The sequence below is a fragment of the Lissotriton helveticus genome, chromosome 3_2 (assembly GCF_964261635.1).
Source record: "Lissotriton helveticus chromosome 3_2, aLisHel1.1, whole genome shotgun sequence".
NCBI lineage: Eukaryota > Metazoa > Chordata > Amphibia > Caudata > Salamandridae > Lissotriton > Lissotriton helveticus.
This window is the reverse complement of record NC_136062.1, coordinates 476031002-476043260: the sequence shown is the minus strand read 5'-3', so window position 1 is coordinate 476043260 and position 12259 is coordinate 476031002. Positions and strand designations below refer to the sequence as shown.

The 12259-nt window shown below is 48.2% G+C and overlaps 1 protein-coding gene across 2 annotated transcripts in view; it reads right to left on the bottom strand.

Annotated features, from left to right (window-relative positions):
- Positions 1-3620: 3620 nt before the first annotated feature.
- LARGE2 (LARGE xylosyl- and glucuronyltransferase 2) overlaps positions 3621-12259 on the bottom strand; it is a 293938-nt gene continuing 285299 nt past the window's right edge. For both annotated transcript variants that reach the window (XM_078684388.1, XM_078684389.1), the window contains 4 exons: positions 10969-11164; positions 8159-8352; positions 6543-8079; positions 3621-5963 (listed from right to left, as the gene is read on the bottom strand). In XM_078684388.1, the coding sequence (XP_078540514.1) occupies positions 7959-8079; positions 8159-8352; positions 10969-11164 (511 nt within the window). In that variant the 3' untranslated portion in view covers positions 3621-5963; positions 6543-7958. The remainder of the gene's footprint in view (positions 5964-6542; positions 8080-8158; positions 8353-10968; positions 11165-12259) is intronic.

Here is a 12259-nt window from a genome sequence, read left to right as displayed (position 1 = left end):
TGAGGAACTTTGTGGAACAACAGAGAATTTCTGTTTGCGTTGATTTGGGACAGGTGATTATTCAACCTGACACACATGTATAATTTATTTTCTGCCTTTAGTGATGACTTTTAAGAAAGGTGGAGGTACTTAATACTTTAGTATTGTTTTCACACAAATTGGTGTTCTTGGAGTTGGTTCTATTCTTTGATTGGTCTTTTCTTTCACGGGACTCCATTAGTATTAAATTATGTGTAGATTATTTATGCTGTAACAATGTATCTAAGTTACCCTCAAATGAAAAGTTTGGCATTTATATATCTTTTGTGTGGGTTGCAGCCCTGAGGAAGTTATTGTGCTTAAACTGTGACACAACGAAACACGTGTTGGCTGCGTTTGGAAGAAAACAGTGGATGAATAAAATCAAACTGGATTACGAAGATTGTATTGACTGGATTAAATAAGGACTGGAATATAATCGTCTTCCTGCATATTTATTTTATTTATTTTAAGAATTTGTAAAGCGCGGCTGTCACCATTGCAGGCATCCTGGCGTTATCTGGAGATATTGATACTCTTTGATTAATAATTTAATTTTGTTATTTGAGTGCTCAGGGAGAACGTTTGTAGTTTTTGTAACAGTTCCATTTGTGTGGAATTGAGTATGCATGGTAACCATACTCTTCACCCTTGGGAGCACCACATGTGATAACTTTGTGTAAACATTCCCATATTTGAGCTGAGCGCCCTGTTGAAACTGGTTACCTTAAAGTGTGCTTAAGGTTGTGAGTGTCAGTTGGAGTGTGCAGGCTGAGCAGGAGAGAGGCTGCTCCTGGTGGGGCATCACCTGGACTTTACATCTTCCAGTAACTTATCTGAAGCGGTTATCTTATGAATAAATCTACAACATACTTATATAACACCTGGCTACAGAAGATCTTTTATTTACAACATCTACGCACAGAGCAGACCATCAGGAAATCGGGAATACTTAAGGAGGGGCTTGTTGGAAAAGGCCCTATAATTTCTGCCAACTCAATGTGCGACTAGCCTTGCCTTCACAGGCCCCTCAAAGGAGTCTGTGGTGGTGTTTAGCATACCCTTGGTTATGGAGAGGAATTGCACTCTGCGTTAGGTTTTTGATAGTGTCTCAACCAGGAAGTTGTTGTCTTCCTGGAGGACATGCATGTCCACCTGATAATAGGCGGCTGCCCTCTAAATGACTTCAAGTTGGGATGTTGTGTGATCTAGGAAAGAGGACCTAGCTGGGTGCACATCCGTATCTGGGGATTCAACAACACTGCAGTCTTCTCACGGGTTGTCAGTAGGTACTGAGTCACAAGGTGCGTCATTGGGGCTGCCAGGATGAAGTGGGCTGCCTTACTCATAGGATGAGTGGGCAAATGCCTCTGCTAAGTATAGGAGAGGAGAAGTGTGCAGTGGAGGCTGTAGTGGAAGAGGAGGAGGTGGAGCTGGAGCTGGGGTGGAACAGCGAGAGGGCTGGTGCCCCAGTCCTTGCACTACTTAGGTTTAGGAAGTGGAGGAGGCTTTAAAGCAATTTCCTCCTCAAAGGGGAGTTTCTTTTTCCAAGGCAAAGTCTTGGTTGGCTTTGGAGGAACTTCGTAATGATCTTGCCTAGTTGAGAATGGATCAACAGGTGTTTCTGGCGAGCATCCAGTTCTTCCTGCCGCGGCTGGAAGACAGGTCAGTCTGACTTAGGAGCCAGCTGCCAAGGGTGTTTTTGGCAAAACACACAAGATGATGGACGGAATGTTGCAAATTGGCAAAACATTCACCCCCAGTCCCAGATCTGGGTTTAATCCATCGTTATTTTGCTCACCATGCCACCCCAGTTCAGAAAGGTTTTTTTTGGAACAGAATGAGCTATTGGAGCTAATGTAATATTTCGGCATTGATGTGGGTTTTGGTGGCAGAGCCGGCTATGGTGCCAGCGCTGTAGGTCCTCTCAGCTTCGAAGGCTTATGAAGAATCTTTGGGCTCCAGGGATGTACCTGTTGGTCCCTTGAAGGAAGGAGCGCTGTTGGCTCTGAAGCTTGGGTCATGCCGACCACGGCCCGAGGGCAGTGATGGTCCAAGAGATTGTTTCTTAGATATTGGGCTAGATGCCTGGTACCGTAAGGGCGGTGCTCAGCCTCAACTTGGCCATTGTGCTGACCTCGTGATGTCCTGGAGACGATAGTGCTCACGGTTGGAGTCTTTACGTGTATCTAAATATCAGTCTGTCTCAGCTGGGATATCCTATCTGCCCCTGTGAACAAAGACCTTTTCTTTAAAGCATTGTGTATTATTCACAAAGCACTAAAGAATACCAGACTGAGACAGATCTACTCCATGTTTCAATAGTATGCTCCTTCTAGAATGCTCCAATCTTTCAGCCACAATGGAGTAATCGTCCCTAAATTCCGAAAGGCTTTTTGGGGGAGGCAGAGCCTTTTCGGTAGTTGCGTCCAAGCTCTGGAATACCTGCCACTGCTCCATCTCCAGCCTTAAGATTCACACTACATTCCGAAAGGCCTTAAAAACCTGGGTTTTCACTTTTCAATGGAGGTTCTGGGTCCTTGTGATCTTTGAAACTCTAGTTCCTCCACTTTTCCTTCCATAGGACTAACCCCTTCAGCGCCTTGATTCCTCCGGGCATTTGTTTGTGCTTTAAAAATCTTTCATTTCATGTCTGTGAAGCATCTGCGTCTGGTTCTTCTTCCTGGTCAGACTCAGGATAAAAAGGCCACCTCCGGGCTGGGAGACGACTGGATGAGCTGTGCCTGAGGGGTTTGCTGCTTTTTCATCTGCCTCGACGCAGTCTTCCCAGGAGAGGTCGGTGGGAGGTCGGTGGCATCATCGGACTCCGGCCTCTGCATTCTCCAATGACCCCCCTCCACTCACATCGATAACAAGGGTCTTTTAGGGGCGGAAGGCCTTGCACGTGGTGTTGTCGTGGTTAGGGGGGAGGCAGAGACTCCAGTTCATATGGTGCTAAGCCACAGAGATTTGGAGTGACACTGAGTGGGGGGGGGTAGGGTGGGAGTGCTGGAAGGGCATCCGTTCGATCACTGTTTATACATTCTTCTCAAGACCTGGCTGTTTGAACAGTAGCAGCTTCCTCTCCCCCCTTTTAGCGCCTTGAGACCCTCGCGGGTGAGTAGTGCGCTCTACAAATGATTGATTGATTGAGGCCAGTGTCTGTTGGCCGTTGCTCTCAAGGAAAAAGAAAGATCGAGTACAGTTTTTTCCGCAGCTCCCACAATTGGAAATGACTAAATGAAGTTGAAAGGAAACACTACAAGTGCTGAACATGGGAGCCCCATCGCTACCGGTCTAGACCTGATGGTAGAAAAAAAAGGATCTAACATGGAGTTGATGCCCAGGAGCTCCGCCTACTTAGGGAGGAGTCACTATACCGCATCATTCAAAAGACGTAATTAAAGAAAAACAACTTGCACATGTACGAGCCCAGAACTAGATGGCAGGAGTATACAGAGCATGTGTATCTACAGCAACACGCTACAAACATCATATTTTGGTGGGACTTCCCAAACCTCAGTAATGTCACATACATGTTTAAGTAGCTTCCCCCCAGCCCCCAACATAAGCAAGCAGTGAGTGATACAGCCAACACCAAATGTTTGTCATAAAATACTTTATAAAATCAATAAAAACTAACATTCAAGCGCCTTTAACGCCAAATACATGTAGAACCGCATTCTGATCAGTAGCTTAAATAATTTAAATATTCATGGGTGTAGAGGTAGTGGGATAAGGCTGCGGTTTGTCTATCTCGGTATCCAGTGTCTAAAGAACCACCTGTAGTTACTACGCAGTAGGCCAGGCTTGCAATAGGATCCTGGTGCCACTGCTCAACGATTGTCAGCCGCTCTTCATGACGTGGCATTGGTTCACCTGGCATTAGTGGGCGGAGTTTTGTCATTTCTGCCTCAAAATGTCAGACCACCAGAGCCAGAAGGTTATCTTTTGATCTGCAGCAAGAAATGCCAGCCCCTGTAACCCCAATCCTCATCAGGGGCACGCTGTGGTCATACGTGATCTTGTCATCAGGCACATCTTCATGATGTACATGAGTGGACGCAACAAGGGATTCTGCACTTGTCACTTTAAAAAGTGGGACAAATTAAGGCCTGAGCACTTTGAAGAGGCAAAGACACAAAATGTAATCCAGTTCAAAGGTCCGTATCTCAATACCCTACATAGTAGCTACCGACACCACCACCACCACCACCACCTCACCATCCTAGGGTAAGCGACCAACACTGCACCTCCCAGGTGCTCCATGGGATAAACACATAATATATAATGCTTCCCAGGGGCCCCAAGGGCTGTGTGTGCACCCTTTAAGCAAGAGGAGAGGAATGCGAATGGTGGGCAAGGCTGGAGGGGCATTGGTTGCCGTGACAGGAGTCTTGGGGTCCCAAGGAAACGACCATGGTATTGGGTATTTACGCTTCACCTGCGATTCTGTCACCGCTGTCTGCTCGCGAAACCACTACCAAATAAGTGCTGATGGCGATGGGTGCAGAGGAATCGGAGAGATTTGAATGGAAAGGGTTGAGGGGTGATCCAGGAGCGACTCTCCAAGAGCAACATCCACCATTGTAGTAAGGACATCTTTCAAATCCAATCTCCTTTCAAACTGGGAAGTGTGGGCAAGAGAACAGGCTCTTTTTTCTTCTTTTGTGGTAAATTGCCTAGTATTACACAAGGTATTCATGTGGGTACACTAGCGCTGGCACCCAGGTAGTCTGGTTCCCGGTGGCCAACTTCGGCACTAGACCACATCTCCACTGTGCTGCCCACTGTCTGAAAGGAGATTGTAAATGTCCAGCGCTGGCTCGTTTATGGCTGCACATGCTGGAATTATTCCTGTTGACCAACTGGGAATACTCGGCCTGACGACAGAGAGGGTTTAAAGCATGTGAATCTATGAAAGATACCAAAGCTGGAGAACTGAAGTCACAGGCAAGTAACTTTAAACTATAGGGTTACATGAGCCACCTTAGAAAACCATGTCTGAAACATAGGGCAAAACAGAAAGCCAGCCTCGTGCCCGGATACCACCCCATCACCGGCAGAGCTTCCGTGATATTTTAGGTAGAGAACATCTTACAGTTCCCTCCCTGGAGTTTGGAAGTCGAAAGATTTCCAAGCAGAACAATTTGCGGGTAAATGTCTTGCACACCAAAAGGTGCGTCACCGTTTGGAAATCTGCCTATTGTCCAGTTCTAGGAGCAACAAGCCTAAGGCAGACCAAGCAGAGTCCAAATGTAAGCAGAGGGACTTAACGAGACGCCAGACAAAAATAAAAACAATTACAGAAAACACCTGAGGGTCTAAAACTGCAAGGGGTATTTGAAACCCCACGCAACAATCGAAACAAACTCATTGACTGTTCTGTTTGAGTGAACCTTCTTAAAAGAGTACGGTTCACGATGTGTTATCCTTCTGATGGAGTGACACGTCCTAGGAGAGTAGGGTCCATCATGGGTCCCCTCCAGCCCTTCTGCTGGAGTGACATCCCTCTAGAAGAGGGAACTCCATAACAGATCACCCGCTCCAGGCTAACTGCTCGAGCGACATCACTTAGGAAGAATAAGCTCCATTACAGATCACGCCTTCCTGCCCCTTGACTCGTGTGACATCTCCTATGAGAACAGGGTTTATAACGGCTCACCCCTTCAGTCCTTCAACTCAAGAGACCTCTCTTAAGAAGAGTAAGATCCATAATAGATCACCCCTTCCAGCCCCTATGTTCAAGTGACATCCCTCTAGAAGAGTGAGCTCCATAATATATCACCCCTTCTAGCCCTTGTGTTTGAGTGACATCCCTCTAGAAGAGTGAGCTCCATAATACATCACCCCTTCTAGCCCTTGTGTTTGAGTGACATCCCTCTAGAAGAGTGAGCTCCATAATACATCACCCCTTCTAGCCCTTGTGTTTGAGTGACATCCCTCTAGAAGAATGAGCTCCATAATAGATGACCCCTTCAGCCCTTTGGAGTGACATCCCCTGGGAGTGCAAGGTCCATTATGGTTCACGACTTCCAGTTCTTCTGCTCGAGTGTCCTCCGCTAGGAGAGTACATGTGAAGTAGTGTGGCTCACTGGTTAGAGGCGGCAGACCCGAGAGCAGAGGACGGCCCGGGACCAGGGTTCGATTCCCGGCGCGGCAGGTTCCTGGACCAGGGTCAGCGGACTCGATAATTCTCTCGCCTCGGTGCCCACTCTGATCAGCGTTCACACTCGGCAACTCTGGGCATTAGCTTGCCTCATCTTCACTAACGGCCCCACCAGACCGCCGGGGATGCCTGGTCTCACCCTGGAGATACCCATTAAGGGACCATCTCTCAGGGAAGCCAGGAAGGGTTTCGCAGCGGTCGAAGCGCCTTGGGACCCTACGGGTAAGTAGTGCGCTATATAAATGCCTATACATACAGTCCTTTATGAATCACCCGTTCAGCCCTTCGAGTGACATCCCCTAAGAGCACAGGGCCCATAATGGGTCATGCAATCCAGTACTTCTGCTCGAGTCACATCCATCAGGTGAGTACTGTCCTTGATGAATGACCCCTTCAGCCCTTTGGCGTGACATCCCCGAAAAGCATACGGTCCGTATTGATCACGCCTGCCAGTTCTACTGCTTGAGTGTCGTCACCTAGGTGAGTACAGTGCGGATAACTTGTTTTGCGCTTCTGCAAAGAGAATTTTGTCCACAACAGATCACGCCTTCCACCCTTTCTACTCGGGTGACATCACCTAGCAGAGTACCGTCCATGATAGCTGACCACCCCATCTCTGATGACGGTCCCCACAAGAGTACTCTCTGTGACGGACCACCCGTTCCAGCCCAGTGCAGTCCCCCGAGAGGCTATTACCCATAACAGTTTATCATGTCTTGTACGTGTGACAGCCCTTAATAAAGCACAGTCCAAACCAGGCTGCTCCTTCGGGGTGGAATGCCTTCCCGTAGGAGAGCTCCTCTTCTGGCCCAAGGGATATCAGCCGACAGAGTACTGGTCATGGCTTACCACCCGTGCCGTACAAAGTGATCTCTCAAAGGTTTAGTTTCCAGCCTTGAAAGACACTATTGATAAGTTCTGCCTACCACCGATCACCTTTTCTGTACTGGGGTGATGTACCGTGCATGGTCCACAATTGAGCTCCACCTCGGTCCCGAAACATTGGCCCATTTGACCACCTCACCTCCCAAAGTAGAAACGATTCTTTGAAATGACAGGATCATGTTAGGAATGAGCTTCTAGCGCATGTCAAATGTTTTGGACCCCATAAGGAAACACATTTGTGGCAGTAACGAGCTGAGGCAGACCTCCGCACGCAGGACATTACACTTCAGTTACCACAGAAACGAGCGTTTACCTCGTCTGCAGACCACCCATGCTTTTGGGAAAGTTTGGGACCCACCCTCTGATGGAGAAGGAACTGCAGGGAAAACCACTGGGGGCAAAGAGGCGGGCAAGACTCACAAGGGTCTTCTTGCCATGCCTTCCGTCTGGTATAGACTCCTCACCAGGGCACCACTTGGCAAAGCTCAGATTAATAAGGGAGTGGCAGACTCCAGATGAGGGTACAGTGTCTTTGGCATGGCCCACTGAGCTCAGCTTGGTGCAAGGCAGGTTGGCAGGGAGGGTCGCGGAGGCTGGAAATCTTGAGCCTAGATCAGATGAAGGAAGAGGGTCACCACGGTAGTCACCCTCTCAAATTTGCTGTGGTCAGACAAGAAGCAGGGATCACCTTGGCAATGAACAATGCTCAGTTTCAAAAGAGGTGTGGCGAGGATGGGACATCCACATGGGAGCCGGTAAAGATCCAGACAGACAGAGGTAGGGGTCACCATGGCAGCACCCCTTACAGTCAGAGGCAGGGTAAGTAGAGCACGGTCCTGTAAGCGTTCTTACGTTGGAGGGATGCCGGTATCACAGTCACTTCCTCTCAGATGAGACGCGCTGGTGGTGGACGAGTGCCTTTGGCAAAACTTCCTGAGCTCAAGTGGCGTGGAGTCTCTGTGGCTTGGCCCTCTTGGCTTAGCTGAGGCTGCTGGGGCAGACCCCCGCTGAGTTCAGTTTAGAAGGAGAAGCACAGGTCCAAGGTCAGTTTCCATGACGGCGAGGAGCCGCTGCAACAGTCCTCACAGGTTCTTCTCAGCAGTGAGATATTTCAGGGCCGCGGAGCCGTACCGGCGGGACATGTCCTGGTGGAACTCCTCCTTCAGCGTCTTGAGGCAGTGCCGGTAGGAGGGGCTCGAGCGGAACTTGGAGATGTCGAAGCTGGGGGCATGTGGCATGTGGATCATGAAGGCGTCTGGCAGAACCACGAGCTCGTATTCCTGCGGAAACAAAAACAACATTAGGATACCCACTGCAACAAACCTATGAGAAAGGTGTAGCCAACAAAAAACACCACACGCATTGCAAGTGAAGCCTCGTCTGCAGTACTGGGGCTAGTACAGGAGCCACAACTTCACAACCTCATTAGTATTGACCAACACTATACAAAAAGTTACATTTCACTCTCCTTCCACATATCAGCATTCTAAATTTGATCCAGTTTTCAAAATGGCATGATTCATTTCAAACAAGTTATTCTTGTATAATGCCTCCAATCTTATCAGGTAAAGTGCTAATGAAAATCTGAAACATTAGACCAAGATAAATACCTTTAAAAAAAAAAATGAAAATAACCCGGTCACCTCATTTGGTCTCGGCATTACGGCATGACCCTAATCTTAGCACTTTCTGGTATGGGACATTAACCCCTTCAGTGCTGCGCGAATTCCCCTGCGGTGCTGAAGGTTCTAAAGAACCTATGGACTCATGACGGAACCGTTCTGTCATGAGCACCGAAGGGGTTAAGCTTGTATCTAGGTTGCTGCTCTACATTTTTCCTTCAGTTGTTCTGGCATCAGGGTACCAAAGTTTTGTGGATGCTGGAGTTTACTATTTTAACTGAGCCCTAGAATATTTTGGGAAAAGTGTAACATTCCTCAAAAGAGCACAAGAGGTTTATTTACTATTCTAACTCCAGTTTTGGAAAATGTTGAGGAAAGGTAAACCACTTCCAGTGTAGTAAAAAAACAGGGCTGCTTAAAGCACTCAATCATACTGGTTGTGAGACTCAAAAGCCATTCCACTTAGTTAAGTGGTGACCATTGGCCCTGTAAACTGCAGAACGAAGGCTGATAAATGGCTCATCGCGGTGAATATCACCTTTCACTAGCACCTGTCCAGCGAGACAGGGCATGGTGGGCGAGGTCCAACGAATGACTGCCCAGCGAAACTGTCTCCCTCCCGCGACACGCTACTGGCCAATCAGAACTCTGGATACTAACTGAATACATGTAATAGGAAATTACATTCCCAGCACAAAACAACTTGCAAAGTTGTTGTTACAGCTCTTTAGAGGATGAAGGAGGATTGAGCTAAATTTATAGTAATAAACAAAACAAAAAGCTGGAACCATATCCGCATTTAGCAGACAAACATCAAAAGGACCCTTTCCAACACTCTGAAAAAAAGAAAATACCCAGCTGTGGTTCTAGGGCTTAACTTAAAAGCAGCTGGAGAGCCCTCGCAACACCTGATGTCAATATAAATATGTGAATTCACTTAATTGGAAGATAAATATTGAAATAATGGAGTGGTTGAGGCATTGCGTTCCGTACGCAAAAGGGCAACTAGGCAAAGAGGGACAAGAGGAGGACGGAAAGAAACACTTGAAAGTCCTAATAAGACATCCAAAGATTTTGGAATAGACGCCTCACCCACTGAATAGTGGCATACGTCATCATTGGCGCCTATCCACCCCCTGGTAGGATGGTACCCCCAGGGCGGACTCAGATAAACATGGGAGTTCTTATATAAAGTATTTCTCTGGATAAAGCACGGATCCAGAAAGATAAAAGATATAAACATGTCTCACAGTATACCCAAAAATAATTCCTTTTATTTGTAGGCTACCGTGGACATGACTTAAACAGATACAGGGTTTTAAGTGAGCATTAGTTTCTCAATCGCACCTAATTTTTGCCAACATACTTCGGCCATCGCTAAGAGCCCTCTGGGGCCATCGTCAGGGCTGTGTGTATATCCCTGCCTACCTATACGTGCACTCCATGCACATTTATGTTGTGCGGCGGTGTGAGCGGCACCTGTAGGTGACAGCAGCAGTCCTAAATCCTTGATGTATGTTTGACTATAGAATGATTCCTTCCACCAGACATGCATGAATCCAGTCACCCAAAAATGTGGTAACTCTGAATCAGAAGGTTCATTTTCAAGTGAGAGCCTTACAACTCACAAATGTGCATGGAGTGCATGTATGGGTGGGTAGGGAGCCCTGGTGAAGGTCCCAGACCCGGATGGTCTCCTAGGGAAGGCCGAAGCATGTTGGCAAAAATCAAGGATGATTGAGACACTAATGCTCAATTAAAACCCTGTGTCTGTTTTTAGTCATGTCCACAGTAGCGTACAAATAAAAGGATTTCTTTTGGGGTATACCGTGAGGCATTTTTAGTATCTTTTACCTTCCTGGATCCCCGCTTTATCCAGAGATATACTTTTTATAAGAACTCCCATGTATGGCTGAGTCTGCCCTGGTGATACATCCTACCAGGGTGTGGATAGGCGCCGATGATGAAGCATTCTACTATTCATGGGGTGAGGGGTCTATTCCACAATCTTTGGTTGTCTGAGTAGGCATTTCAAGTGTCGATTTCCTCTTTCTCTTGTCCCTCTTCGCCTAGTTGCTCTTTTCTATATGGAATATTGTTAGGGAGAACGCAACTAGGTTTTTTTCTCTCGCTCTCCCTTTGTGACAAGGAGGCATTGTGATCCCTATGTGAAGGCCCTCAATAAACGAGGGGAAAAAGCAAGAGAAAGCCATATTTGTCCTTCAGCATGGATTTGTGTTCGTTCCCCGCCTCTACCTTTGGTGTGCCTCTCACCTGCGCATCCAGTTCCATGATGTGTGACACTTTGTTCCAGCCGAATCCCACGAACCGCTGGTCGTACTTAGGACAGTCGCGCCCCACTACAACGTAAGGCTCAAAGTCGGCAGCCCACTCCACCCTGTACGGTTCGGTCATGGTGCGCCACTTGTCGTAGTCGGTGGGTGCATGGCCCTTCGTCCAAACATGGTATCTACAGAGAAGGAAGAAGAGGGCGTCAGCATCAGCCTGCTCAGAACCACGGCCTCTTTTACATAGCAGGTTTTATTAATGTGTATTATACCCATGTGCCACCCACGGGTGGGAAGTGTGCAAACGACCCTCTCTTCATGCCCTTAACTAGTTTCACTCTCTTGACAATTGTTTAAAAGAGCGCTGGGAGTAAACCAGCCTGCGGGGAACCCAAAAACCACTCTACCCTATCCCACCCCTTTCTTCACTTTATTAGCCACCTTTTCTTCGCAGTGTCATTCTTGCAGTAATGAGGCATTGAGGGGTAACAAAGCTGTTCTCTGAAACTCATCTTTGGACCAGAGCCCTATCTGTGGTTACTCAACTGTATCCGAGAGCGGATTTTTCATTGTGATATCAATTTCACTTCAGTGCGCGTTTACCGCCGGCGCTGTGCTCTGCCCTCCCCCCCGCTGCCATTTTGTTTATTTTGATTGTGGTCCGAGGTCTGTGTCCTCGTGAGCCCGCCCCGCCTCCCAGCTGAACAGCCCTCGCCCCTCCCCCTTCCCACTATGTTGAAAATTAGTACGTTTTGGTGAACATTATCTGCGCCATCTTGCCTCTCCCCCTGATGCCACACTTTTGTCGTGCGCGCCCGCCATTTTGTTAGATGCCCCGATCAGAACGAACCCTTTTGCATGCCGCTGGCCCCTGACCGCTGGCCCCTGACATAGCCTTTCGCCTTCACTAAGCCTGCACGCTGACCACCCCCTGCTTGCACCTGCCTTGAGTCATAAAACCCCTCTTCGGCGCTGCTCTGCCCCAGGCCCTCATCCTGTTCCCAGCGCGACACCTCCCTGCTTCCCTTTCATGATCTCCGGCCCTTAGATGCAAACCCCCTTCTTCCCCGTGTGCCCGTTTTGTCTTCCCCGTTCCCAGGCCGACACCCAGCTCTGCCGATACCATCCCTTGCCCCTCCCCGTACAATAGAAAGCTTCCCCCATCAAAGGATCCCCGGGTTGATCAAAGCCCCCACTCCATGAGATCCGATCAAACCCCCACATTCCGTGAATCGGCGGAATATCCAGCTGCGTGATACTCATCACCTGTTGTGACT